Source organism: Phyllostomus hastatus, unplaced genomic scaffold (genome assembly GCF_019186645.2).
Source record: "Phyllostomus hastatus isolate PE091 unplaced genomic scaffold, TTU_PhHast_1.1 phas_contig_17, whole genome shotgun sequence".
Lineage (NCBI taxonomy): Eukaryota > Metazoa > Chordata > Mammalia > Chiroptera > Phyllostomidae > Phyllostomus > Phyllostomus hastatus.
Window position 1 is genome coordinate 46,669,916 of NW_025333664.1, and position 26,798 is coordinate 46,696,713.

Here is a 26,798-nt window from a genome sequence, read left to right on the forward strand (position 1 = left end):
ACTCTGGAAAAGTAAGTTACTATATGGCAGAAAAAGTGAGAATTTAAAGAATAGATCAGATGGAAAGAATGGAATGTTCCATTACCTTGTAAGGTTGTGGGACGTCACTTACACATAACTTTTTAAAACAGAACAAGTCCAAAAGCTGTTTGTCTAGAACAGCACTTAGAGGGAAATACGCTCAAGCTGTGGGTCTGTGTCCCGCCTCACCACCTGCAGGACCTACAATCTTGGATAACTTACCTAGTCTTAAAAATCTTAGCTTTTCTTCTATAATATAGGGATCATACCTTCTAGAATCATTTTGAGGATCAAGTGAACCTTATGATTCACAGGAGAAAATGCAGACCAGTTTTTGGTTCAGTGTTTTTGTCCTTGAGCTCAGGGATTTCTGAGTCACCCAAGAACTTCATAGCCTAATATGTTTTTCTTGCCTCTCCCTTTCTGTCAGCAGCTGTGGCACAGTTCTCAGCAAAGAAATGAGAAAAATACCAAACAATGGGAACCTGAAGATGATGAAGATGGCATACCTCTTGGGACTGTTTGTGTGTCTGTTCATCTGTATTGCCTATATCAGGTGGCCCTGGGTCTCCACCACTCAGGCCTTCTTCAGCATCACTGAGGCAAAGTCAGGGGACCACAGGAGACAATAGGCCGGAAATCCCCTGGGGATGATTGCATGTGGTCACAAGGTCTTCTATGGCATCGTGTTTGATATGGGAAGCACTGGCACCTGAGTACATATCTTTCAATTCACCTGGCAGCCTGGAGGTATCCTGCCTAGGAGAGAAAGCCTTGGCTGTACACTGCTTTTTTCTCTTTCTCTCACAGGAGAGCTCTTGGAATCACCTCCCGTTAAAGATGGTGGTTTCTCAGGGTGTGGGCTAGACTCCCTGCCTTAGACTCGCCTGGGAACTTGTCAAAAATGCAGTGTCCCAGTGATGCTGACTCAGAGTGTGGGCTGGGGTCCAGAAATCTAAATCTCTCAGGAGTTTCAGAATGTTCTTACTTATACTGGTGTCTGGTTACCAGCTAAGGTCAACTGAGATCCTAGAAGGTTTGGGGGCCTGTCCCTTCCCAGCATGCACAGGTAGGTCAGGTAGCTGGGATCATAATTTAGGCCAGAGGTTGTGTTGATGAATTTAAGGCAGGAAGTAACCCCAGATTCAGGAGAGTGGAGCCAGGAGTTGAGGAAAGTCAAATAATTGCAAAGACCCAGGACCCAGGCCAAAACAGAGCTGCCAGTGGAGCCAGGCAGCAAGAGGATGATAAATAAGAGTGGCCTCAGCAGTGAGAGTAGAGCTGGGGCCGGAGCCCTGTCAGCTTTGCTTCCTGGGGTGGGGCCTTCAGGCAGAGGGGAGGGTGTAAGTTTGGACATCTTCACTCGCTGGCTTCTATAAGGAGACCCATATCACTGTCCAGCTGTCCATCCTGTTCCTCCTGCCTTTGATCTCCTTTGCCAGCATCTCTTTGTGCCCATCTGCTCTGGGGGTCATCTCTCCAGCTTCTAGCCATTGTTTTTGCTGACCACTCAGCAGGCCCACTGGTCAAACTGGGTTCCCCTCCTCTCTGCTCTGGTTCTTTGCTGACCTTCAGTGCCTTTTGAGTCCATGCCATTCTGTGCATTTAACTAAGCTGATGATGCCGGACACCTTGAGTAGCTCTCTCCAAAGCCATCATGGCATATTTTAGTTTTCATCTGCTTTGTTTTTAAACTTACTGCAAGTTAAATATATATGTACTGGACCCATCTACCTCCAAAAATGGTTTCAAAGCTAAGTTTAAGACAATACATATCTGCATGTAATCCTTTAATAGCCGTATTCCATTGTTTTATCTTTGGCATAAAAGTTTCCGAATATTTTCTCCTAGGTCTTTGTGTCTGAATTCATACCAGCATCCCTTGGCCACTGTAGGCTCTGAACATTCACCCTGTTGTAGTCCAACCTCCTAATAATTTAAAACATTCAGTTTAAAAAAAGAATAAAACAACTATTGTTTAGAACTCTGTAATGTATCTATCCCAGAATCAATTTCATATTTGCAGTTTGGAATCATCTGCTATAGTCCTCTATTTAATTAATTAGCGAGAATTAACTGTTAAATTTAAGTTTAAGCCCTGGCTGATATGGCTCAGTAGATTGAATGCTGGCCTGAGAACCAAAGGGTTGACGGTTGGATTCCTAATTAGGGCACATGCCTGGGTTGTGGGCCAGGTCCCCAGTAGGGGCTGCTTGAGAGACAACCACACAGTGGTGTTTCCATCTCTCTTTCCATTCCCCTCTCTAAAAACAAATAAATAAAGTCTTTTAAAAAGTCTTAAAATTTTTAAGCTTTAAATGGAGTGTTTTATATGCAAATGATACTTGAATAAAGTTAATTTTTTTAAAAAGGTAATGTTCTGCCTTGGCTGGATGGCTCAGTTGCTTTGAGCATCATCCCATACACCAAAAGGTTGCAGGTTTGATTCTGGGTCAGGGCAGGTACTTCCTTGGGTAAGACTCTGGGTAAGGTTGTGGGTTTGATCCTTAGTCATGGCACATATGAGAGGCAAGCGATTGATGTTTCTCTCTCTTATCAATGTTTTTCTCTTTCTAAAATCAATAAACATATCCCCATGTGAGGATAAAAAAGTATAGCTAATCCTAGTTATATAGAGGTATATATTTGTGTGTAGATTCATAGTTGTACCTTTTTTAAAATATGTCTTCCTTTAGGAACTCCCACCTTGACCCATGAAACCTTCAAAGCACTGAAGCCAGTTCTTTCTGCTTATGCTGATGATGTTGAAAAGGTAGTAATTTTCTCTTATGTCTATTTTTTCATCATATTTGTCTTCTAACTGTGATTTATTAAAGCCAGCTTTTTTTCTCTTGAGCACAGTTGACCATCTTCATCTGGGACATTTCATAGTTTATAGCATGGTCAAAAAATGGAGGAAACTGGTATAGCACATAAGTGCCCTCATCTCCCACTCTCCCACACACACACCCTGGCCATCCCAGGTACTTCCCACAATCAGCACACATGTCACCAGAAGTCTTGATGCATTTCAAAAACACCAGTGCTACAAACTTACAAAAATGCACTATTTGAAAGCTTAATATTTTTTTATTGTTTCAGTTCTTCTGATTGAACATGACAAACGTAGACTAAGACAAAAAATTAAAGTTAAAAATGTATTATGCAAAATCCACAAAACCAAATAAGTATAAAAGATTTAATTAAACTGTCAAATAATGATTTTTGTTAGTTTGTAGCATTTATACTTTTTGTGAGTGTGTGTGGCACCTCCACATTAGCGTCTCCATCAACTACACCATACTACAGGGCCTCCTGGTTGTCACAGAAGTTATTCACCAACAGGGCTGCAACATACAACTTGTTTTTCATCCTGGAAAATTCAGTGTAGCCATGACTTCATATAGCTGTAGCTCCACATGCATCTACTGTCAAACACTTATACTTCTAAAGTACTTAAAGCTTACAACTACAGTAATGCAAGACACCTATTATTTCCACTAAGGCTCTTATGAAACCAATTACTAATATAAGTTCCTTTTTTGGTTACAGAATGTCTTAAGTCAAAAGTTAATGTCATTATTGTCCACAGATGCATCCTGATCCAGGCAGTGAAGTCATAGCCTTGCTCTCCTATAGTTTGGTTAAAAAACATAACCAAAATTAGTGATCCTAGAGTGACCGTAGGTTAGATTCGATTAAATGAGATATCTTTTAGAATAAGCTCTGGGTTTTTAAAATCTTAGTCATTTCATTAGGCAACATACATTCAAGTGGGTAAATTTCACAGTGTCCTTAGTTTCATACATATTTTTCAAGAGCAAGTTTACATGGATAGGAGCAAATATATCTGTATTCTTCTTCCCTCCATTTTTTTTAAATACACAGTGGATTGGCATTCACATTGTTGTACACTTTGCTTTTGTCACTAAACAATGTCACTTGAGTTTCATTTATCAGCAGTATGTGAAGAGCTTCTTTGATTTTTCTGGCTGGATGGTTTGTACTTTTACATGCACATTAAATTTATAGAACCAGTCCCCTCCTGAAAGACATTTAAATAATGGCTAATCTTTTGCTCTTAACAGTACAAGAAAGGTTGCAGTTTATTACATTATGTGCATTTCATTACCCACATGTGCAAAGACATCTCTTCAGTGAATTCTTAGAGTGGAATTTCTTAGTAAAAGGACTTTATGTTTTCCCTTTGCACAGACATTGTCAAATTGCTCTGATGGCATTGTACCTATTGACATGCCTAGCAATATTTTACCAAAATATCCCACATATCCTCGCAGACACAGGGCCTCTTCCAATATGTGGATCAAGCATTCTCGCAGGTGAAAATGATTCCTTAGTGTAGTTATTCATGAGGTTTTAGCACTGTGAGGGACCCCAGAATTCACTCATGATGTTCAGGGGATTTGCAACTCATCTGAGGTTGCCAGGAGAGGGTTTTGATGGTCAAATGTATAGAAAAGGAGTCTCCCTTGTGTGCTTCACCCTGGGATGACATATTTCTGTGCTTACCTGGTCCTTGTGCCCCACACAACTCCCAGCACTGCTTGAGTTGCAAGTTTATGCCGATTTGGAAAATTAGGGAAAAAAATGAAGTTGTAAGCTAATAAAACCAAAAGGGTGAGGGAAGCATCTATGACTCTATATGCTGAGCTTTGACAGACCCTATTTTACCACATTCACAGAGCACTCCAGGTATTCAAGAATTACTGGATGTTGCTAAACAAGAAATTCCTTTTGACTTCTAGAAGACTACCCCCTTGGTCTTCAAGGCCACAGCTAGTTTACTTCTGTTACCAGGAGAAAAGGCTCAGAATTTACTACAAAAGGTAATTTTATCCATTTACTGCTTGGGGGTGGCTTACAATAATTGAAAACATTCCATATTCAGCCAATGTCCAAGTAGTCAGGCAGTCAGATGCTTCCTGAGGAGGGAAACATTGAATTGTTAATAGTGAGTGAATGATATTTTCTTTCTTAAGACATTTAAACTCTTTGTGCCTTCTAAAAGAAATTTGTTTTTATAATAAGAACAATTTTATTTTAAAAAGTCATTGTGCTTTTGAAGGGCTTTGTGTTATTCAAGAATATTCTGTGTGTCAAATTCTATGGGAACTGAATTCCTGACATTTCAGCTCAAGCCTGCTTGTTCTCATGGAAACTCAGTCTGATACTCAGATCCAACTACTGAGGAGGCTCTTTAGCCTCTTCCTGGCTCTCATATGGCCAGGGTATGACCCCAGGCCCTGCACCATCCCTGCAGAGGGCCTTTGGAACCCATCTTTAACAAGTGCTTGGAGTGTTGCTTTTCATCAGGCAAATCAGAGAAACTTCTAAGCAAGGTGTGCCTCCTAAATCCTCTTACTGTTTCTAAATTAGCTACTAAATGGTGGATTGTTGCACATCTGTCAAAGACTCCTATAAAAATTACACACTCAAGTAGGATTGTGGGACACAAGTGCAATTGTACTAAGATTCCTGTGTATCAGTACTTTCTAAAACATGGAGAAAGAATTACATGCAAATGGAGCTGCTCACTGCCTTTGTCTCCCCACTGTCAGGTTGTCTCCTGGGAGCAGTGCCCATTAGGCCATACAGGGGTCTCAGGTCTGAGCTCTGCCTTATAGGGCTTCCTTCTTCATCTCCCATCCTAAAACAAGGCAGCATTTTCGGGCCCAGAAGAGTCAGTGTGCCTCTGAGCTCTTCCAGTCCAGATTTTCTTGGCTCAGGACTCTCCAGGGCAGCATCTGCCTCAGCTAGCCCAGGGAGCAGATTAACAAGGAAAGTACTTGCAGAGTATTAAAGAAGCTTAAAGCAAAACCTGAGTTTTGTTACTTTGCAGCATCAGCTGATGATGCCTGTGGTGTGTTGTGGCCACCTGTTGAAAGCATAGTGTGATAGGAAACTATGAGTTTAGGTTCTAAAGGATAAAGACATGTCTCTCTTTACATTTAGGTGAAGGAAGCATTTAAGGCGTCACCTTTCCTTGTAGGGGATGACTGTGTTTCCATCATGAATGGAACAGATGAAGGTAGAGTTGCCAGAAGCACTCTGTGCAAGGAGTATATCCCAGTGAGATGGACTATGCCTAGGGCTGCTGGGAGCACTCTGAACTCTTTTCTGGTCAGATGCATGGATGAAAAAGGAATGAGTGACTGTTCCATTCCAATTCACAGTTTAACTGTCTCCGAGGGTTTTCTTGGAGCTAGTGTTAATTAGATTCTCATAATTACTGGCTCAAAACTAGCACAGATAAAGTTTCTGAAAATGACCATCCTTTCAGTTTTAAGAACATTTAAAGAGAATGCCCAATTGCTACCGTGTTGAGAATGTTGTGTTTTTAATCCTAAGAAACCCTTAATAAAGTTCCTAACCAGTCCTGGTTTTAAATATGGCCTTAAGAGTTGTATGAAGGGTGGGGGTGGGGAATGTTTACTTGTCTTCCAGCCTCTTCCAAAAGAGAAAATTGATAAAGAATAAGAGTGAGGAATGTGACATTTGGCATAGTATTCTCGTTTTTTTTAGTATGTTATCTTCTAAAACTATCTGCCAGAAGCCACTGGATGGCATTATGAATAAATCTACTTTCTGTAGCTGTTCTGAAGGCTGAGAGTAGTGAGGAAGTGGTCAGTTTGTGCTTCTGAAACCTAAAAGTAGTGATCTGCATCCTGTATTTTGTTTATAGCCACTCAAGTTATTTCAAATGCTGTTTTGTGACTCTCTTGTAGGCATTTCAGCCTGGATCACCATCAACTTTCTAACAGGTATGTTCACTGCATTGTGAAGGTTAATAACAGTTCAGACCCCATTCTTGAGAGCCCAGGGACCTCATTTCTACTCTTTAAAATACCCCCTCGGGGTTTCACAGTGTTCTGGCCCCAAGTAGGTTGTTAGAATGGGTGGAAGTGTCCACCTGGCTAGTCAGAGGGAGCATTGAGTTCAAAGATATAAGTGCTAGGGAAAGGGTGATTTTCTGCAGTCCTGAAAAGGTTTCTACCAGCATAGCTCTACCTTCCTCCTGCAGCAGAGTCCACCAGAGGCCCTGCCCTCATTTCTAAGAGAAGTCAGGACTTCTACAATTAAATATGATGTAAATACTAATCACCTTATAATTGAATTCCTCTGCTGTAGATAGAACAAGGAACAGAAACATCTGTTCTTGGAAACAGGCAGTAAAGAGTTACTTTTCTTAGATTAACTCAGTGCATGAGGATTTTTGTCTCTTTAATGATAGAAAAGACCAATGTGGCTAACACATGTATAAAAAAGAAAAGTTTCTTGACGCTTTGGGAATGGAAAACCATGTTAAGTGACATCAGGAGCCTGAGCCTCAGAGCTATCTTGGGGCATGTAGGAATACAGAGATGTCAGTGTCTCTGAGCTGTGAGCAGTAGATACAACAGGCCCAGCCATGGGTCAGGGTTGTCCTCTTGTTCAAATTAAAGCCACAAGTAGTGGAGCTACTGTTCATACTCTTAAACATGCGGTGCATCTTTACATGGAGAGTTTCTAATAGCTACAGCTACTTCTCTATGTTGTTTTTCTTTTCACTGAAGGGCCTGGCTTCTAACTTCTCCTTACTTTTTCTACTGTACTAATTTGTTTACTAATGTGACAGTGCTGGGCTGGTTTTTACTCCCTGTGCTCCAGGCAGTTTGAAATCCCCAGGAAGCAGCAGTGTGGGCATGCTGGATTTGGGCAGAGTGTCCACTCAGATCACCTTCCTTCCAAGAGTTGAGGTAACCAGCCCCTGCTAAGGGCCCCACCCTCCAAGGCTGCCTCCTATAAGGAGGCCCATAGATCTGGTAGCTCTGGGCCCATGCCATCAGTACCTCTCCTGAGAGTCAGATCCATCCAGTTAATGCTTCCTAGTTTGATCTTAACTCCTCTTGGAAAAAAGTAGAAATTTGGTCTTTAGTGGGGTGATAAAGTAGATATTACTGGAACTCTTTAGGCCAGAATGTGAAGCAGGCCATCTCCTTCCCTCCCCGACAACACCCTCCTTACCCACCATTTTTTAATTATTATTTTTAGTTTCAACAGCAGAGCACTTACAAAATTTACTCATTATTGTTTTGGTTGGGCTGTATTTGTCAGAATAGGTAAATGTTACTCATAAGAAGGAAAAACCTTGTTATTCACTTTGGATGTTTTATTTTACATTTTTGCTCTAATGGAAAGCTTAATTTGACTTAATGAAAAGCTTTTTTATTTTATTTTTTATGTGCTGGACACTGTTCTTTTCTTCTTTTTTCTTTTTTTTTGTTACTATTTAGTCCCCTTATACCAACCCCCTACCTCCTACCAATTACCACACTGTTGTAGATGTCCGTGAGTCATTTTTCTGAAAAGCTATTTTAAGTGAATACAACTGTGAATATCCCTGTTCTTTCAAATGAATCGAGGGAATGGGGAACAGTTTTCTAGAAAGTCCAGCAGGAAATGTAGTAACCCTCATGTTCTTCCCCAGGACACCTTTCAGACCACCCCACCCAGCTGCAGACATCACTGCAGATTTTTAATAGGACCTACAAGCTCTACTCAGACAGGTTTGTCTTCGGGAGTGAGGGTAGAAAGGTTGACTGTCTAGGCACATAGTTCAGCTAGTGCTGCTCAACCTCCCCCTTGAATGACTCCTGCCTTGTGGAATGACTAGAGTATTCAGGCACAGACCAGCTATGTCCCTGATGCCTCCTGCTGTGGTCCCACCTGGAGCCTCTTCCTCCTCTCCCTGCTATTCCTTCCTGTTTCTCCCTTCTACCTTTATTTTTCAGGTTTTCTACAGCAAAATCACATTTCTTCTTTTATTCTTATTCTGTTCTACTTTGGAGGAGGTTTTTGAAGTAGGGAAGAACCTATAGATTCTGTGTGAATTTTCCGGCACCCACAGGGCATCTTCAGATTTTTTCTGTAAAGTACATGTGAACCATCAAGATCAGGGTTGTGTCTGTTGCATTCACCAATGTCCACAGCTCTTAGGCAATTTCCTGTCAAGTAGTAGGCTTTCATTTGTTGAACCAGTTAGCTGAATGCCCTAAACTCCACAAAGGGAGGCTTCTAGAAGAAGTAGAAAAGTCTGCTGCCTTGCCACACTTGTTTTGGACCCCGGCCAGGTGAATGTATTGGAATCAGAGTTGAGGATGGCAGCCAGCACATCCTGTGTCAGGCTAGCTCCTCACCCAGGATTTTCTTTCCACAGCTACCTGGGGCTTGGATTGATGTCAGCATAGCTGGCGATTCTGGGTGGTGCAGAGGGGAAACTTGGTGAGTGGAATACAGTGTTGAGAGTTCCCCTTGCTCAGCAGCCATGAGGAGTCCTTCGGGAAAGGTGTCCTTCTCCTCCCTGCACCTCCACTGACACAGCAACTCTCTGACCCCTGGCCTGTCCTCCCTGCCAGCAGGACTCAGGGATCCCAGGAGGGACATGTATAGAAGAATGTGCTCCAGATCTTGTCAGTGGCACCCAGATGGGGACACTAGCCAATATATTTTACCTGTGCACCTTCCAAGTTATTTCTTAAAAGAAAGATGCTAAGAAAGTCATTCTGAAATACTGAGCTGGGGGATTTTAAAATCTCAAATAACAGTTGTCACCTACATTTGGAGTCTGCTTGTTTTTCAGGATTTGAGGAGAGTACCTTATCTTTCAGGACAGTATGAGAAGGGGGACAAGGAAGTGTGATTCAAGCTGTTGCCATGGGGCTGGGGAACTTGTTCTCTCATTCACAATGATTCTAGCATTGTGAGAACATCCCTCTGTCTTCTCTTGCTTTATCATAAAACAGAGGCTTGACTTTTCCTCCAGACCTAGTGTTTTACTAGAGATGAAGCCTGTGTCTGGTCAGGTTATTAAAGTCACATTTACTCCCAGTTTTTCTGCTCCCTCTTGATGGACCTGGCTGAAGAGAAGCCCATCATTGGCTGAGTAGGTCTTAGGGATCACTGTGTCCCGATTCAGGAATGGCGGGACACGGCTCTTGGGCTGGTATCTTCCTTTCTATCCTGATGACATCGGCAGGAGCCCCGAAGACCTTGACCCCATGGGTCTGGTCCAGACTCTTGCATGTGAGCTCACTTTTGTTCTCCAGCCACACACCCTTCCCTTGGCCCTGACAGTTTGTGCCCCCTCTGTCTCATCACCCCCTCAGCCCAACACTTCTAACTACCTCTTTCAAGAGCCTGGTTGCTCTGACACAGTGGGAATGTTCAACTGAAATTTTGTTTTTCTATGTATATCCTGTTTCTGTTCATTTCTTTCAAATTCTGGTATTTAGCCTCATAATGATATCCCCTGGCAAAGCGAAAAATACATCCATATCTCAGAAACACCAGTGACCTTCATTCTGGGTCCAGAAAACACCTATTTAGCCAGTGAGAAGAAGGCAAGCACCAGTTTGCCCACCCATGGCTGGCATCAGGGTCCCATCAGCTCCCGTACCCTCTCCTCTTGGCAGAACAGCTGAATGGCTACTGGTCTTCTTGACAGGCCACACAAGTGCCTGATTGGGACAAGTGGGGCCATGACACCCACTAAGAGGGATGTACCCCAGAGAACAAGTCTCCCTGTTGTGTTACCTGTTGTTGAACAACTGATCCATTACCCACCAAATTGAGTGGCTGCAAACAGCAGTCATTTCATTGTTGTATCTCATGATTCAGTAGGCTTCAGCTGAGTGACACCTCTATTGGAATCTCTGGGGTCCCATGTGGTGGCATTTAGGGTGGATGGGCTGCACGTCTACACCCCAGCATTCCTCCACATGGCCTCTTCCCAGCAGAGCAGCCTACACTTCTCCCTGGCAGCTCAGAGGAAGGAAGACTGCCTGAGTCACAGGACATCGTGGCTCCTGTACCTTCTGTTGGTGAAAGTAGGCCCCGGCCAGAATCCAGGGTGGGGATAGGGACCTACTTCTTGATGGGAAAACAGCATGAACATCCTCAAGGTGTGGCATTGTGGGGCCAGCCTTGGAGGCCAACTACTATACCTTGGAGGCCAACCACTATACCTTGGAGGCCAACCACTATATTGTCTTTACTAAGTATGGGGCCTTAAGTTTTGTGGAGCAGCACAGATTTGTGGCATGGTAGCACTTGATGACCCTGCCTCAGTCATCCATAAAATTGGGTAACGATGGCTCCCCTTCTATTAGAGTCTTGTAATAATTCACTGAACAGCACTAGGTGTGTGGTATGGACCCCTGAAGCCCCTCAGTGAAATAGAGCTGGGGGTGGCCATGTTTCCAGAGCAGATGAGGCTTTGCTACAGCCTCTATGATACAGGATTTTCTTCCTACAGCTGACCTGGAACACTTCCAGGAGTGAGGTCTCACCTTTAACTTTCTGTGCCTTTAGTATTAGCCTAAAATACTCTGTCCTATAGGCCTCCCCTCAGTAGAATCATGTCTCTCAGGGCCATGCAGTGCTCTAGTCTTACAGTGACAGTGTGCTTTTCTTTTCTTTTTTATCTTTTTATTTCAATAGAGGATAGAAAGGAGTCCTTGTTTGTCTCCCAGTTTCAAAGCAGAGTGGGACCGTGCTGAAATAACATACAGAATTTCAGGACTAAAGGCAGGTACTGTGGATTTATCCTTCACTGGCAGCTTATAAGGGTTAAAAATGACAGCCTGCCCTTTCCAAGGATCTCTTAGAAGCATGGAGACTGTCATCAAACCTCCTTTACAGACAAGCTTGTACACGTCCATGAAATAGAGGCACTCTTTGAACCTAATCAGGACTCTAGGTAACCCACTGGGATCTACCAACTCCCGTGAGGTCTCTGTACAGGGCTTCCTTGTCTATTGCTAAATACTTCTAAAGGGCCAGATTTCCCACCAAGCCTCCAGTAAGAAAGCACCTGAACATCCCAAGTCTCTAAGAAAATCAGCAAGCTTGTTTCTGAACAAAGGAAGAAATGGCTTCTCGTTCTCCCTCTAGGACAAGAGAGGCTCATCCAGGCTTTAGAATCCCTGAAGCCCTGTATTGGGTTCTCACCAGCCTGACCTCTCTCACCCCACATGGTCTTTGTTGCTGTGTACATTGTGAATGTCATCTAAAAGAAATATTGAAATATTTGTCTTAGGTTGGACACATGAGCATGAGGTTTGTCTGCCTTTGGTGATAGAGCTCTTTCTAATCTTCTGACACCAAATATGTGGATTTTCTATGCCAATTCTCCAAATAATTTATTAAATCCTTGTCCATTTGTAGTTAATTCAATCCTTAGTTCCTCACCCCTCCTCCCTGGATGTTGGGGTTGGGAAGCTCCAACCCTCATATTACATGGTAGGTTCCTGCAACAACCATCTGTCATCCTGTAGCCATCTAGGAACCCACCAGGAGTCACCTCATTAGTATAAGCTAAGGTCTACTTAAAAGGGGCTTATTATGAACAGCAGAAGATACACCTCTCACCCCCAATTACTTGAGGATCTTACAAGCAATTTAAGAGCTCTGTATCAGAATCCAGGAACAAAGACCAAATATGTTTTTTATTATCCACTGACCATGCGCAGGTTACTGACTCTGCCACTTGTGCACATGCCATTTGTCAGGCCCTGGCACAGCCACTGGGCACACAGCAGCAGTGCACAGTGCAGACAAGATCTGTGGCCAGGTGGAATAGAAGGAGTCAGACAGTGAAACACATGAGAAAGTGCTTTGAAGAAAAATAAAATAGGAGGAGATGGGGTGCTGAGGGAGAGATTCCAGTTTTAGATAAGACAACCAGTGACTATTTGAGATCTGATATGAAGAGATTCAGAATGAACCACACAGATTGAAAGCTGTGGAAGTAGCATGTGCAAAGGCCTTGAGGCAGCTGCTGTATTTAAGGAACAAGGAGGAGATAGAATGACTGATGAGAAAAGGGAGAGGGAAGGGAAATGAAGTCTGAAGAGCAAGGGATGGCTCTCTGGGCTATGGAGAGAATTGGATAGAGCTGTCCTTAGATGGTGGATCAGGTTTTGTAGAATGAGCATGGGAAACTGATCCAGGCATGGGCTGTAGGGCATCCAGTCCCTTAACTCTGGGTTGTATGTTTTCCTTCCAAGCAAGAAGTTAATGGCCAGCCCTGTGAACTTACCAAACTGCCTATTAGACCACAGTTTCCTGATCTGTGACATAAGGAGAGTGCAGGCCTCACCTTCCAGGTGGTTGATAGGATAGAGTAAGATGCTGCATGTTCAGAGTTCAGCACAGGGCTGGCAGAGGCTGAGTGTAGGATAAACAGTGCAAACTTGACCCTATTGAACTACATGAAGACAGCTGTATGGGCCCAGCTAGAAGCTGGTATCCTACAGAGTTAGAAGCCATGCTCTCCAGCCACCTTTGTTCCCAGTTCTCTCCCTTAATCAGGCCCCTCATGGCTCCTGAGAGGTGCTATTGATGTGTATGGTGCTAGTGAGCACCTGACTTGAGGTGGGGTCTATGCAGGCTTCTGGTCCCACTGCACCCTACAGGTCAGAGTCTCTAGTCCTCAGAAGAGGACCTCCAGGTCAGTGACTTGGAGCTCGGTGCCCACTGACTGCTTACCCTGCTTTTGCTTCACCCAGCAGTGAACCTGCACCAGTTGTGTGCACATAGAGTGTTGCAGGTCCTCAAGAACAAAGTGCACAGCACAGAGGAAGTGAATGACATGGAATTTTATGCTTTTTCTTACTATTATGACCTTGCAACAAATGTTGGCCTCATAGGTAAGTGTGGGCTGGACCAGAAACTCATGTGTCAACCCCCAGGTAGAGGGCAGCTCTACTGTGAATCATCTCAAGATGAGAGAAGCAGACTGATTCAGGAAGGTAGGTGTCTTGTCATTGAATAGAAGGTAATAAGCCCCCTTTTTAATAAATAAATCAGGCTTTGAGCCTCTTAGTAAAGTTATGTTGTTGGTACAAGAGCAGTTACTTACTGTTGATTCAGTCTTCTTCTCAGAGGCAGGACTGACTCACCTGTGTAACTCAGACCCTCACGCTCCTGCCTTGATTCCTGAGTCTCTGGCTGATGGAACCACTTGCGATAGAGCTAAGCAGCCATCTGTCCCCAGCTTGCACCCAGATTAGGATGGGGAAGGGTCAGCTGACTCCACTGGTCACCCTGAGGAGCTTTTGGCGTCTCTCTGACTCCTTCACACCCCAGAGTGCAGTCAGGACAAGAGGTAACATTTGGAATTTGTCAAGGCTGGAGGTGTTCAGACTGAGGGTGGAAACTCTTGAGGGTTTGAAGTTACTTCATTGGGTCGTGATCAGTAATTTTATTAATGAAATAATTGAGATACTCAGAATGCATTGCCTGTGGTAAAGATAAGAGCATTCATGTAAATAAAAAGCTGTCCAGAAGAAACTGATGATGTCACTTTCTAGCTCCCAGGGACCTGAGACCTCCAGCTGAGTCTCCACCTTCACTAAGCCTCCCTTTGTCAGGGCCTACTGTAGAAAGCAGCTAACAGGGAGCAGGGTGGGGTGGTTGGAGGGCTCTGTCCTCTCTCTCATACCTCTCTCAGACTCGGGTCCCTCTCAGTGGTGTAGAACAAGAACCTTGGGCTGTCCCTGCAGGCAACCTCATGGTAGTAGGTTGCTTGCAACCTACTCCCATGTCTCCACCTAGTTGGAGCAAGGACACATTAATGCACACTTCCTAACCATGCAGCCACCTATAGATGTTGCAATGCCTAGGGTCCTCCACACCCCTGGCAGCCTATTGGGAGCCTCACCCTAGCATCCCCTTGTCACTCTGAGACCCCCTCACTCTGACTACAGGCTGTCCATTTCCTAAGGTTCCAACATCTTCCCAGGTGACCTCAGGAGATGTTGCATATTCAGAAAAACTCTTCTCTCTCTTGTGGTCAGACATGGCTCTGAAAAAACTGCTTGGGTCCGCATTCAGAAATGGGATCCACTCATGACATTTGCTGACCTAGCAAACACCAAAAGCCAAGAAGTCAGAAGATTTCCTTTCAACATGTTGAGCAGCTGCCTCATACCAGACATAAGTCTCAGGTGGGAGACACCTGAGGACCCTCTATTGAACATTGAGGTTTGGAAGGACATTGAAGAAACCAGTACTGTCTTTGATAACTGGGGACACAGGTCTTGGTGCCTCTAGCCTGGGGAATGGCACAGACGTCTGGGGCTGCACGCTCTTGGAGAGCTACATAAAGGTTCTGCCCATTTGTTTTAAGACCTAACAAATAGCTCCTCACTTTTTTAAATGGGATTTTTTTTTTCACACTCTCAGGAAATTAATACCAGAATACCATTGCTGAGCCTTGGGAAACATTGGTAGTTACTTTTCTTCACTTAAAATTAAAGTTAGAAATTGGGGTCCAGGGATCCTGGTGAGCTTCCTCTTGCATCCCCTATTAGATCCCTGATGTTCCAGCCATCTCCATGTGGTTCTCTGTGGAACACTTGCTTACCCCAAGTTGTGTCAGGCACCTCAGAAACCATGGTCAGTATGTATGGGGCTACTACCCTACTTACAGCCAGACTTTCAGCCAGCCCTTAAATACAGGCCTGTGCTTCTCCAGGCTCTCCAGGTGCCAGCCTTGAAGCCTCAGTGGCATCGAGACTCCTATAGTGGTGGTATAGACTAGACACTCGGTCTTGTCTCACAGATGTGGAGAAAGGAGGCAGCCTAGTTGTTGGAGACTTTGAAATTGTGGCCAGCTACGGTGCATGGCTACTCCACTTACCTGAGTGAGAATGGCTGGAGCTTGAGGGAGGGACAGTGTACCAGCCATGACAGATGTGTTATGGTGCTTGCGACACAGGCAGTAGTACCAGAATTCCTGGATTTTGTTCTTGATTTAGTCAGCCAGATGAGCATTCAGAGGTGTGAGAGTACAGAGTTGAGAGTCTACTTGGGGTCACCATGCTGGGCCCAGGCCACAAGTCCACCACATCCTGTGTGGTCACAGGTAGTGGGGAAGGGGGCTATCTCTGTCCTGAGCTATAAAAAGTCCTTAAGTCCTGAGTTATGAGGAATGGACTCCTTTGATCTCACTTTTCCTGACATCTTTTCACAGTGACTTAGATTGATTTTCAGGGGAAACCTTAAGAGTGATTTCCCCTAAAAGTACCCCAGCAAATTCAAAATTGTCACCAGAACCAGAAGAAGCCAGGGACTCCTGCACAGCAGAGCCTGGCATATGGGGGATGAAGAACTTTTTCCTCTGAGGGGTCACAGGTGGTTGACCTTGTAGCTCTGAGTTGTCCCTCTTTCCTCCTCATCTCATATTCACCTCAACCAAACAGGATATGAAGTGAAGGCTTGTCATAGATTTTATGGTCTTTGGATGTCATTCCCAATTGCAGGTTGAAAGAGTTCACCTTTATATGTTTTTCCATAGAAAGTCCTTCTAAATCCACCAAAATGGCTTGTAAGCTTTCTTGTTACTTTTGGGTTTGTCTCGTGGATACTGGGTGTCCATGACTCTTCAACAGGAAAAGGTACTTAGCAGAATTCCTGGAAAGGCTTTTGGTGGGATGGTCCATCTCCCTTGAGAATAAGAGTGCATTGTTCTGAGCCAGCTTTGATGGTGTTTTCATTCCTCAGAAAGCCCAGGTCTGTACCTGGGAGAGGCATCCAGGGTCATGGATGCAGAGATGTGGCCTTCTACCCATGACACAGAGAGGGAGGTCCAGCCCTGTGGAAACCAGGCTGGTCTCAAGGCCCTGCCTCTTGATGTGCTCTTGGTGGGTCACTGTCTTGTTCTTAGCTGCAGGCTTGTTTAAATCAGCAGTGAGGACCTAGGGCTAGCACAGAGCCCGGTAGAGTGAATGCCTGGAATGGGTGGAGTTAGGTCTGCATTCACCTAATCCCTACCCCTCAGGCGTTGGAACCTGACTGGGAACCAGCTCTCTCACCCGCAGTGTGCCAGACAGTGGTACCCAACCACAGAGCAACCCTTTCATGTGCATGGATCTCACCTATGTCAGCTTGCTGCTCCAAGAATTTGGCTTCTTGAGAAATGAAGTACTGAAGGTAAGGATTCACTTCTTGGGTGTCCCTGTGCCCTTCATGGCCTGAGGGGTCACAATACTGCCTCCTGCCTCCCCAACCAGGCAGTCCTTTCACCAGTGTGCATGGTCCCCTCTGCCCATCCCTTTGTTTTTTTCCAGCTGACTCAGAAAATCAACAATGTTGAGACCAACTGGGTTCTGGGAGCCATTTTTCATTACATCGATTCCCTGAATGGACAGAAGAGTAGGGCTTTGTAGTAGCTGAGCTGCCTACTGTCCTCACAACAGCAGCTCTATTTCTATAAGAACAAACCCTTTTGAATCCTTTGATATGTTGGGAGGAGGCCACAGCTCTGGCTAAGTCTCCTCCCTTCAACCTTGCAGACCTGCCCCTAGAAGGGCAGAGGAGTGGAACTTAGCCCAGACCCAACACTTCCTCCTACCTGCCTCAGTTCCAGGTGGGCAGTGAACCAGACAGAGAAAGGGTACAAGCCAAGGCCAAGATAATGCAGTTGCACTGTTCCTTCTGTCCCCACCTGTAGGGTTTGGCAGCTCTGATATTTATCCCTGTGACTGGAGTCTTGTTTTGTGTCCTTGGCCCTGTCTACCTCCACTTCTCCAAGGCAGACCTCCACTTTCTCCCCCAGAATCAGTGGGGTAGTTGTGCAGGCTGTCCTGGCAGCTCTCAAGGTGAGCCAAGTTGAAACCATCATGCTCTCTGAGACAGAGACAGTGGGTCGGCAGGTTGCTGTGAATTCTGGATTTAAACATGTTTGTTCCTCCTTGGGTGTGGACATGTGAAGTCATACAGAGGTCTTCTTCCTTAGTTTTTGGATGGCTTATGGTTAACTGATGGAGTTGACATTATGAAATGAAGGGGCTAGGGGAAATACCTCTTCATGGCCCTCATGTGCCCCAGCTCTTCAAGGAAGGCTGAATGTGAGCATGAACTGCTATAAAATATTTATGGCTGTGCTGTGTGAGTGGCATGTCTGTCGTGGAGTGCTGAGTGCTTATGTGGCCATTGTATTGTGAGCCCCAGTGAATGTATTGCTGTCATGAACCATGTGCAGCCAAGCATTGTCAGGAGACACAAGCCCCTGTAGGTCAGCCAGCTCTGCAGTCTCTAAAATGCCCTCTTGAAACTGCTCTCTTGTGGCTCTTCCTCCTCAAGCTCCACAGGACACTGACAGCCTTTCAGTGTCAGCAGTACAAGTGTGATCTCAGATTCACAATTGTTCTCTGGTGAATATAGTGTACACAAGATAAGCTGAATCTCTTGTGTTCCATTCATAATAAAGTTTTAGCAATTACCAAGGGTTACTGCTCCTCTGTGATTCCTTTCAGTGAATGACCAGCAACAATCATTCATCCACCTAACACTGAAGGCCCACTCAGGTCTAGGTCTGGAGGCTTTCAAATCCCAAACTATGTGCCACGTTGCCTCCAAAGTTAAAGTGTCTCCAGACAAATTTTTCCTCATCATATCATACCTTTACACACAGCTGTTTATCAAAAGTAGTTCTCTCCACTAAAGAATTAATCATTGTAGTAATAATGAACTTTGTAATACTTAGAGAAATAGTTATACAATCAAGAGAAATAAAAACTGGCTCCCGGCCTAACTGCTCCTTTATCATTTTGACAGCCTCTGATCCTTACTTTTCAGTGTTAATTGAATGGCGGATAAAGGTTTTCATGTAAGAGCTTAAGTGCAGCCCAATAGTCTTAGTATCTACCTTAAGATTCACATGGTTTAGAAGCAGACATTTCCCTGTAAGACTTTCTATCTTGAAAAGCCTCTCTAAAGGTCATAATAGTCTTAGAGCTTCATTTCTATAGCACAGAACATAACATCAGAGGCAGGACAAAGGTGGACATAACTTCAACAAATATGGCTGCATTGTTCCTCCAGACCCACCCAGTGGATAGCTTAGGGTCAAATGGTTTTGAAAACCAATAGGTCAAAGCTTAGAAGCCTGCAAAGATTTATTCTAAAGCAACAAAGAGAAATTTTAATATAAACCAGGATTTTCAGCTTTCTGGGGATAAAGAGATTTCAAAGGATTTTCTTTAAACTCCTCATACATTGGAATATTATTTTGGAATAAAAAGGAGTGAAGTACTCACACATGCTACAACATGGATGAATCTTGAAAACATTAGGCTAAATGAATGGAGCCAGACACAAAAGGTGTCATATTGCATGATTACATTTATATGAGGTGTCCAGAATAGGCAAGTCTAGAGACAGCAAGTGGATTGGTGGTTGCCAAGTACTGGGTGAGTGAGAGAATTAGGAGTAAGTGCTAATTAATCTGGACGCATGGTTTTTAGGGGGTGGTGAGAAGGTTCTAAACTTACATTATGGTGATGGTTATACAACTTTAGAATATGAAAAAACATTGAATCATGTACTTTCAAGGGGTAAATTTATGGTATTTAAATTATATCTCAATAAGGCAATTTTAAAAATGAATACTAGAATTCCAGGGAAGCAATAGCCTAAAACAGTAGGTTTCCATCTTATCATTTTGTTCCCATCTGAAATCATATGATCTTTTTTCAACCCATAGACTTTTTCAGTCTTGTTGTGCTTTTTGCAGAGACCTGTGAGCTGAGAGAAGATTTCCTCCCTGAAGGAGGAGTCTGCTCTGTGCCTTCCAGGTGAACCCCTGAGTCCTTCAGGTGCTAGGTGTGTGGGGAGGGGACCTCAACTACCTATTGAATAATGAAATGTCTAAAAGAAAGGGAAAACTGAAAACCCTGGGAATGGGAACACTGACCTTCCCTCCCACCCCCTGAATTTTCACATATTTTATCAATAGGAGTGCCTGGCCAGGACTCCGCCCAAGCCAAGCAGTGAGGTTAAGGGTCAAACAAAGCAAATAGGCTTTGTTCTGGAAGCCCTCCTGAACTTCCTTTGTGGATGGACGCAAGGGCATGATGTTGCTTCCAGAAAGCCTAGATTACTGGTTAAACATGTAAAGGCTGCCTGTTTTATGGAGGCTATGTCTGCTACTTTAGATTTCTCTGGCTTTCTTACTTCTGACTTAGTCACTTTTTTAAAAGATTTATTTATCTGTGTATTTATTTTTAGAGAGGGGAAGAGAGCAAGAAAGAGGGAAAGAAACATGGATGCTCATATCAATAGGTTGCCTCTCTCATGTCCCCAACTGGGGACCTGGCCTGCAACCAGGCTCATGCCCCAACCAGGAATTGAGCCAGTGACCTTCCAGTTCACAGGTCAGCACTCAGTTCACTGAGCCACACCAGCCAGGGCTGACCTAGTGATTTTTTAAAGAATGTTTTCATTGAGGTATTTTCATAAGGAAAAATTCATAATTCGAATATATAGTTCAAATAATTTTAACAAATATACCATGTAGCCCACATCTGTATTCTGTCACCCGAGAAAGTCCCTCGACAGTCCCCTTACTCTTGGACCTGGCAACCACTGCTCTGATTTCCATCATAACACATTGCCAGCTCTGGAAGTTCACATAATTGGAATCACATTGTGTGCTCTTTTGTGTCTAACTCTCAGCTTAGCATAATGTTTGTAAGATTCACCCATGTTGAAGTGCATGTTAGTAATTCATTCCTTTTTATTGTTGAGTAGTAATCCAGTATTTTGATATATTACACATTGTTTCAGCATTTTCCTATAGGTAGGGCTTTAAAATTTCCATTTTGGAGTTTTAATGACAAGTCTTCTATAAACATTTTTGCACAAGCCTTATTTTGAACATATGTTTTTATTTCTCTTGGATGAATATCTAAAAGTGCAATGGCTGGGTCATATGGTAAGTACATGTTTAACTATTATAGAATAATCTGCCAAACTGTTTTCCAATATGGCTGCACCATTTTACCTTCCCATTAATTAGCAATATCTCATATCCTCACTAACATTTAGTAGTGTCAGTTATTTTAATCTTAACCATTCAAAGAGCAGATTACCAGTACTCTGTTGTGGTTTTAATGAGCATTTCCCTGATGTGATCTAGGGAATTTTAAGAGGCTTCAAGAATCCTTCTGTCTAGGCCAGCCACTTTCCCATCCCCCAATCCACCCTTAGCTGGCATGGTACGCATAGAAGCAATGGGATCTACTTTATTCAGTGTACGCCCCTTGAACCTGCGAATTTGAGGCCGTGCTGGACACACAGGAGCCCTTCCCTGACAAGTACGCACTCTAGATCAGAGCAGCAATTTGTCTCTGTAAAGGCCAGAGAGTAAATTATTGAGGATTTGCAGGCCACATGGTCCCTTGTCACAGTGCTTACTCTGCCGTGGACATGTGAAGGCAGCCTAGACAAAAGGTAAACCAGTGAGTCTGGCTGTGTTTCAATCATACTTGATTTATGAACACTGAAATTTGAACTTCATATAATTTTCACATGTTGTGAATTACTACTCATATTTTTTACTTTTGTAAATCATTTAAAAATGTAAAAAGTATTCCTATCATGAGTGCCATACAAAAACAGGGCCACATTGGGCTGAGGCCTCAGTTTGCTTCCCCTCTATAGTTAAGTGGAGACCCACTCACGTGCAGTTCTAAGCAAGCAGTCATCAAGAACTTCATATGCTCCACTCTAGTAAGTGACTGCCTGAGGGTGAGGGACTGGGATGCCTCCCACTGAAGAGGACAGCAGAAGGCCAGAACCAGAGAGGGAAGGCTGGCTTTGTGTCTTTACAGCCCCTCATACCCCCACAGGTAGCCTTGAGCTCCACAATTCTGGGGCTTCCCTACCCACCACTTCCCTCTGCCCCAGCCCTCTCATTGACTTCAGCTCTGACCTCTCCCTCTCTTGCCTGGTCCCTTTTGAGTTAACATGTCAGACTGCCCATCCACCTTTACCTGCCACCTCCTCAAGTCCCCTTTGCCCAGGCCCAGCCCAAGGACTTGCCAGGGAGGGGCTGAGACTGGCTCAGGAAGCTTGCCTGGTTGGGTGGTGGTTTAAAGAGACAGTTCTGGGCTCAACCCAGTCTTTGGTCTGTGTGAGATGGTTCTGGAGAGCATACAGGGGACAGGGGAGCGTATAAGGAAACCCCATAGCACTACCAGCCAGAGGACCCAAAGGAGCAGCTGAGGATGAACAAAGGGGATACTAGACCTACAGGAAACAAAACACTGGAGGACCCACTCTTGAGAAAGCTTTTTAGAGCTTAGAGGAAAAGGCAGGCCTACTGGGCCTGTGGGTCATTGGCAACTGATCTGGGGAGCACTGAAGAAGCCACTGACCTAGAGAAGATGTGGAGCCCTGTGGGATGTTCAGGATGGCAAGGACACAGGATAATCTGGGGTGGAAGATGGTAGAAGGCTACACAGTACAACCCCAGCCCATTCCAAGTCTGACTCCTCCATGCCCATATGGGTGCTCCCCATTCAGGGTGGCTCCTAAATGTTCACATGATGAACTTTAACTTGTACACACTACACAGCAGTAAAGAGCTTTTCCAGATCCTGCAGACTCACAGCTTCTCCCCTGCCCCCAAGTTGTATCTGCCATTCAGGTTCCACCCACATCCTTAGATCTGCCTATCCTTGAACCTCATGTAAACTGAATCCTACAGGGTTTGCTCTCCAGTGTCTCACCAGCCTCACCATATCTGCTTTGTTAGGTGTGGCTAATCATTCTCAAGGTTGCAGACTTTTCAACTATGGGAATATGCTACACTATTTATCCACTTCAGTGCTGATGGGCATTTGCATCATTTCCAGTTTGGGACTTTTGAATAGGGCTGTTATGAACATTTTTGTACATGACTTTTGGTCAGCATAGGCATTCAGTTCTGTAGAATATTTTCTTTGGCGTAGAATTGCTGGGTCAGAGGTAGGTGTTTGTTTAGCTTTAGTGAATACTGCTAGTTTTTCACAGTGGTTGTACCAACCTGTAAGGACTCTTGTAAAAACTACAGAGGCTGAGATGAGACCAGGGTCACTGGGAACAGTACTAAAGCCACGGGCCAAAGCATGACCCTGAGCAACAACAGGTGTGATGTCAGTGAGTGTAGACCTGGGCTTGCTGGTGCGAGTGAGCAAGGGAGGCCCCCAGCCCAGGGCCTGCAGGTAGAAACCAGGTGACCCTGTCTTTGGGAAGGAGGGGGAGCAAAAGGAGAAGAGGTGCTGAGCACAGTTCCATGGCACAGAGAGAAAGATGCTAGCAGGAGTGTGGACTACAAGCCTCAGACCTCATTCTCATTTCTGTGTGATGAGAAACTTTATACATTCATCTGGGAGTAAACAGACAGCAGGAAATTGTCATATAACAAGTCTCAGGAGATAGTAGTTAATAAAGTATTTGATGTAATTATAGTGTGGCATACCAGTTTCCCCAAAAAGGTATTGGTTGGCCCTAACAGCCCTGGGGAAAGCTCACTGGGAGTCACAGTACAGTCTAAAAACTCCAAATCAGAAGAGAGTTGGAGGGACACTTTGGTCTAGCCTAGCTGCCTTGAGGAACTGTTCTCCTCAGGATTCTGCAGCAGGAAGTAGGAAAAATTATGTGTTCTTTTTTTATTATTCAAAATATTTTACTTATTTATTTTTAGAGGGTAAGGGACAGAGAGAGGAAGAGAAACATCAATGTGTGGTTGCCTCTTGCATACCCCTGCTGGGGACCTGGCCTACAACCCAGACATGTGCCCTGACTGGGAATCGAACCTTGACCCTTGGTTTGAGGGCCTGCACTCAATCCACTGAGCTACACCAGCCAGGGTGAAAAATTACGTGTTCTTTAAAACTTCTTTCAGTAATCTCTTTGTCATTAAAACTTCTCTCCAGTGCCTATGCTTCAAGGCCTTGCCTCTTACTGTGTAGTCCTAGGACCTGGGGACCTGTTTGAAATGCAGACTTGGGGCCCACCTACTGAAACCAATCTGCTTCCAACAAGAGCCCCCAGAGGATTCTTGTGAACCCTATAGAAAGGGCCACCTAAGGGACCTGCTGTGTATGTAACTCAGGTGAAGCTTGGCCTCCTGGAGGCTTGCCCCTGACTGAAGATGCTTCCAAGAAGGTAGAAATCTGACTCAAGAAGCCTTAAAGAATAATGGAGCTTTTACATACAGGATTTTTATACAGCTCTTCCCACAGAAAGCTTCCTGAAATTTCTCTTTATCCCCCACAGCCCATTTGCCTTTCTGACTCCACTGTCTCTGTGTTTTCTGTGGATGTGGAGCACAGTTACTGGCCCAGAGTCATGCACAGCAGGTGTCTGATGAATCCCAGAGACTTCTGGATACTCCTGTCCCTGGGAGCAAGTACCAGAACCAAATGCCTCCTCTTGTACCCTGAGAGGCACCTTAGCTTTTCCAGCCCCATCCCACAGGGCTACTGGTTCCCACAGCTTCCAGTCCTCCAAAGAGATGTGTGGGCACTTTGGTAGTACAGCAATTAGATTTACCAAGACACTTGTTTTCAAGGGTGACTTCCACAGGTGGCCATTATCCTTCATTTTACATTAATTCAAGCTGTGCAGAACCTGAAACTTTCTCACTGTGAACATAACATATCCCCTAGAGAGACAGGGAAGCACACCAATTACTGCCTAGAACCTTCTGCTCCATGTGATGTGAGGATGTGTCTGTTAAGTGAAAGGAGTAATCCTGAGGACTCCCAATCCTCTAATTGCTAATTTCCTCATGGTGCCTGACCTTGACTGAGCAGGAGATGGCAGGTGAAGGCATTTTGGAATTGGTGCTCTCCCTTCACTGAAGAAGGTAAACAGATATTCTTAGTGACATTAATGTTTTAACATGTGATATTTTAAAAAATCCATGAGACCAGAGTAATACTAAAAGGAAATAAAAGCAGGGTGGAGAGGAAGAAAGATCTTCTCTATTGAAGGACGCCAAGTAAATATAGGAGTGGATACGAGCATGCACATTGGACTTGCTTCCCTCAATCCTGGCCCTCCAAGCTCTCCAGGATGATGGTTCACCCTCTGCCTTGGGTGAACCCATGGTCCCACAGGTCACTTTGGTGCAGCATGAAGTCCAGTCTAATAACTAACTTTGGGACAATAAAGACAGTCAATTTCTGCCAAAATGGGGGGATGTTTTTGGCTTGGAGAACAGCAGGACAGTGGCCTTGGGGTGGAACCAGCTTCATCTTTCTTTAGCATGTCCACTACTCTGTCTCTCACCAATTCCCATGTATGCCACCCACCTTCTCTGGGGGCAGAGAGCCTGAGTAAGGTGGTCATGAGTTTGACAGCTCAAGGTATCTCTTGCCACTTGGCTTTAGAACCAATCTCACAGTCACTTAATAAGCAGCTCACATTAGGCCCCCCTAAGCATGAGACAGTGTCCTACTTGAACACACCCTAAAGCCTTAGCCACACTGGGGGACTCCATGGTGCATCTGATAGTGTTCCTCCTAGAACAAAACCTGGTGTTGGGTTAGAAAGGCTGCCTGGAGCAGAGTCCCACATTTACATAATAAAAAGAACACCCTGAAAGTTAGGCAGTTTGAATTACGGATTTGGGGCTTTGTGATTTTGGAAACCACCTTAGCTTCATCTGCACCTCAATATGCTGGGTCCTAGGTATCTCTCTCATATTATTATAGTATATGTAATATATTACATTATATTACTGTAAGTGATATTGTATCTTCAGTACATTGAATCATTAGGCACAAAGTATTGGTTTGTCCTCTCATTGGGGAAACTAGGTAGGATCACTTCATGAGGCTGGATTCTCTCTCCATAGTAAAGGGCCTTTTCCTTTTTATAACTAATAAGGTGGTCTTTGGGGTGGTACTTTGAGACCATGACTATCCTGCCCCGCTAAAGCCTTTGTCCAGTAATTCTCATATCTACTCCTATATTTACTTGGCGTCCTTCAGTAGAGAAGATCTTTCTTCCTTCCTCTCCACCCTGCTTTTATTTCCTTTTAGTATTACTCTGGTCTCAGGGATTTTTAAAAAATATCAACATGTTAAAACATTAATGTCACTAAGAATATCTGTTTACCTTCCTCAGTGAAGGGAGAGCACCAATTCCAAAATGTCATTTTAGCTGGTGGTCTTCATTCTATTGAGTTTTATAATTGCCATCCTCTCAAAAATAATGCTTTTGTTATTTGCCTTTCTCCCTGAAAGGCCAAATCTGTATTCATTTGCAAACACTTAATTGACCAGCACAGATCAGCCAGCAGTGTTGCAGTTATCCTAGACAGTCTTTACCCTTGACTCGTGGAATCTTACCAAGAGCTGGTGATACTTCTGAGTCACACAGTTACTCAGTATTTATTGAACCATTAAAATCAATGAAATACTCATTAAGGTCTTCATGAGGCTTAAGCCTAACCCACCAAAAATGTCTGTTTTCCACACTCAATTTCTTCAAACTCCCAAAGCATTTTATTCCGCATACAAGACATCTTTCACCTCTGTTTTTGAGGCAGGTGAGTAGCTACAGACAGTCTTAAATATGTGTGTTTTTTAAAGATTTTATTTATTTATTTTTAGAGACGGGAAGGGAGGGAGAAAGAGAGGGAGAGAAACATCAATGTCTGGTTGCCTCTCAAGCACCCTCAACCTGCAACCTAGCCTACAACCCAGATATGTGCCCTGACTGAGAATTGAATGGGCAGCCCTTTGGGTTGCAGTCTGGTGCTCAATCCACTGAGCCACACCAGCCAGGGCTTAAATATGTGTTTTTAAAAAATTGAAGGTAATATCTCCAGCAACACAGAATAGCTCACTACAACAGTAACAGAAACTGGACCAACATCTGTCATGTCTTAGTAAATAAATTTTTCAAAATGGCCCTGGCTGGTGTAGCTCAGTAGA

The 26,798-nt window shown here is 44.1% G+C and overlaps 1 protein-coding gene across 1 annotated transcript; it reads left to right on the top strand.

Moving 5' to 3' along the window:
• Positions 1 to 479: 479 nt before the first annotated feature.
• On the top strand, positions 480 to 17,252 carry ENTPD6 (ectonucleoside triphosphate diphosphohydrolase 6). Its single transcript, XM_045832628.1, is given in 15 exon segments — positions 480 to 771; positions 2,718 to 2,794; positions 4,725 to 4,868; positions 5,995 to 6,070; positions 6,768 to 6,803; positions 7,690 to 7,791; positions 8,522 to 8,588; positions 9,239 to 9,303; positions 9,662 to 9,693; positions 11,521 to 11,611; positions 13,593 to 13,730; positions 15,647 to 15,703; positions 16,905 to 16,916; positions 16,919 to 17,016; positions 17,154 to 17,252. Coding segments are annotated over 15 exon segments (1,386 nt in total).
• The last annotated feature ends 9,546 nt before the right edge of the window (positions 17,253 to 26,798 follow it).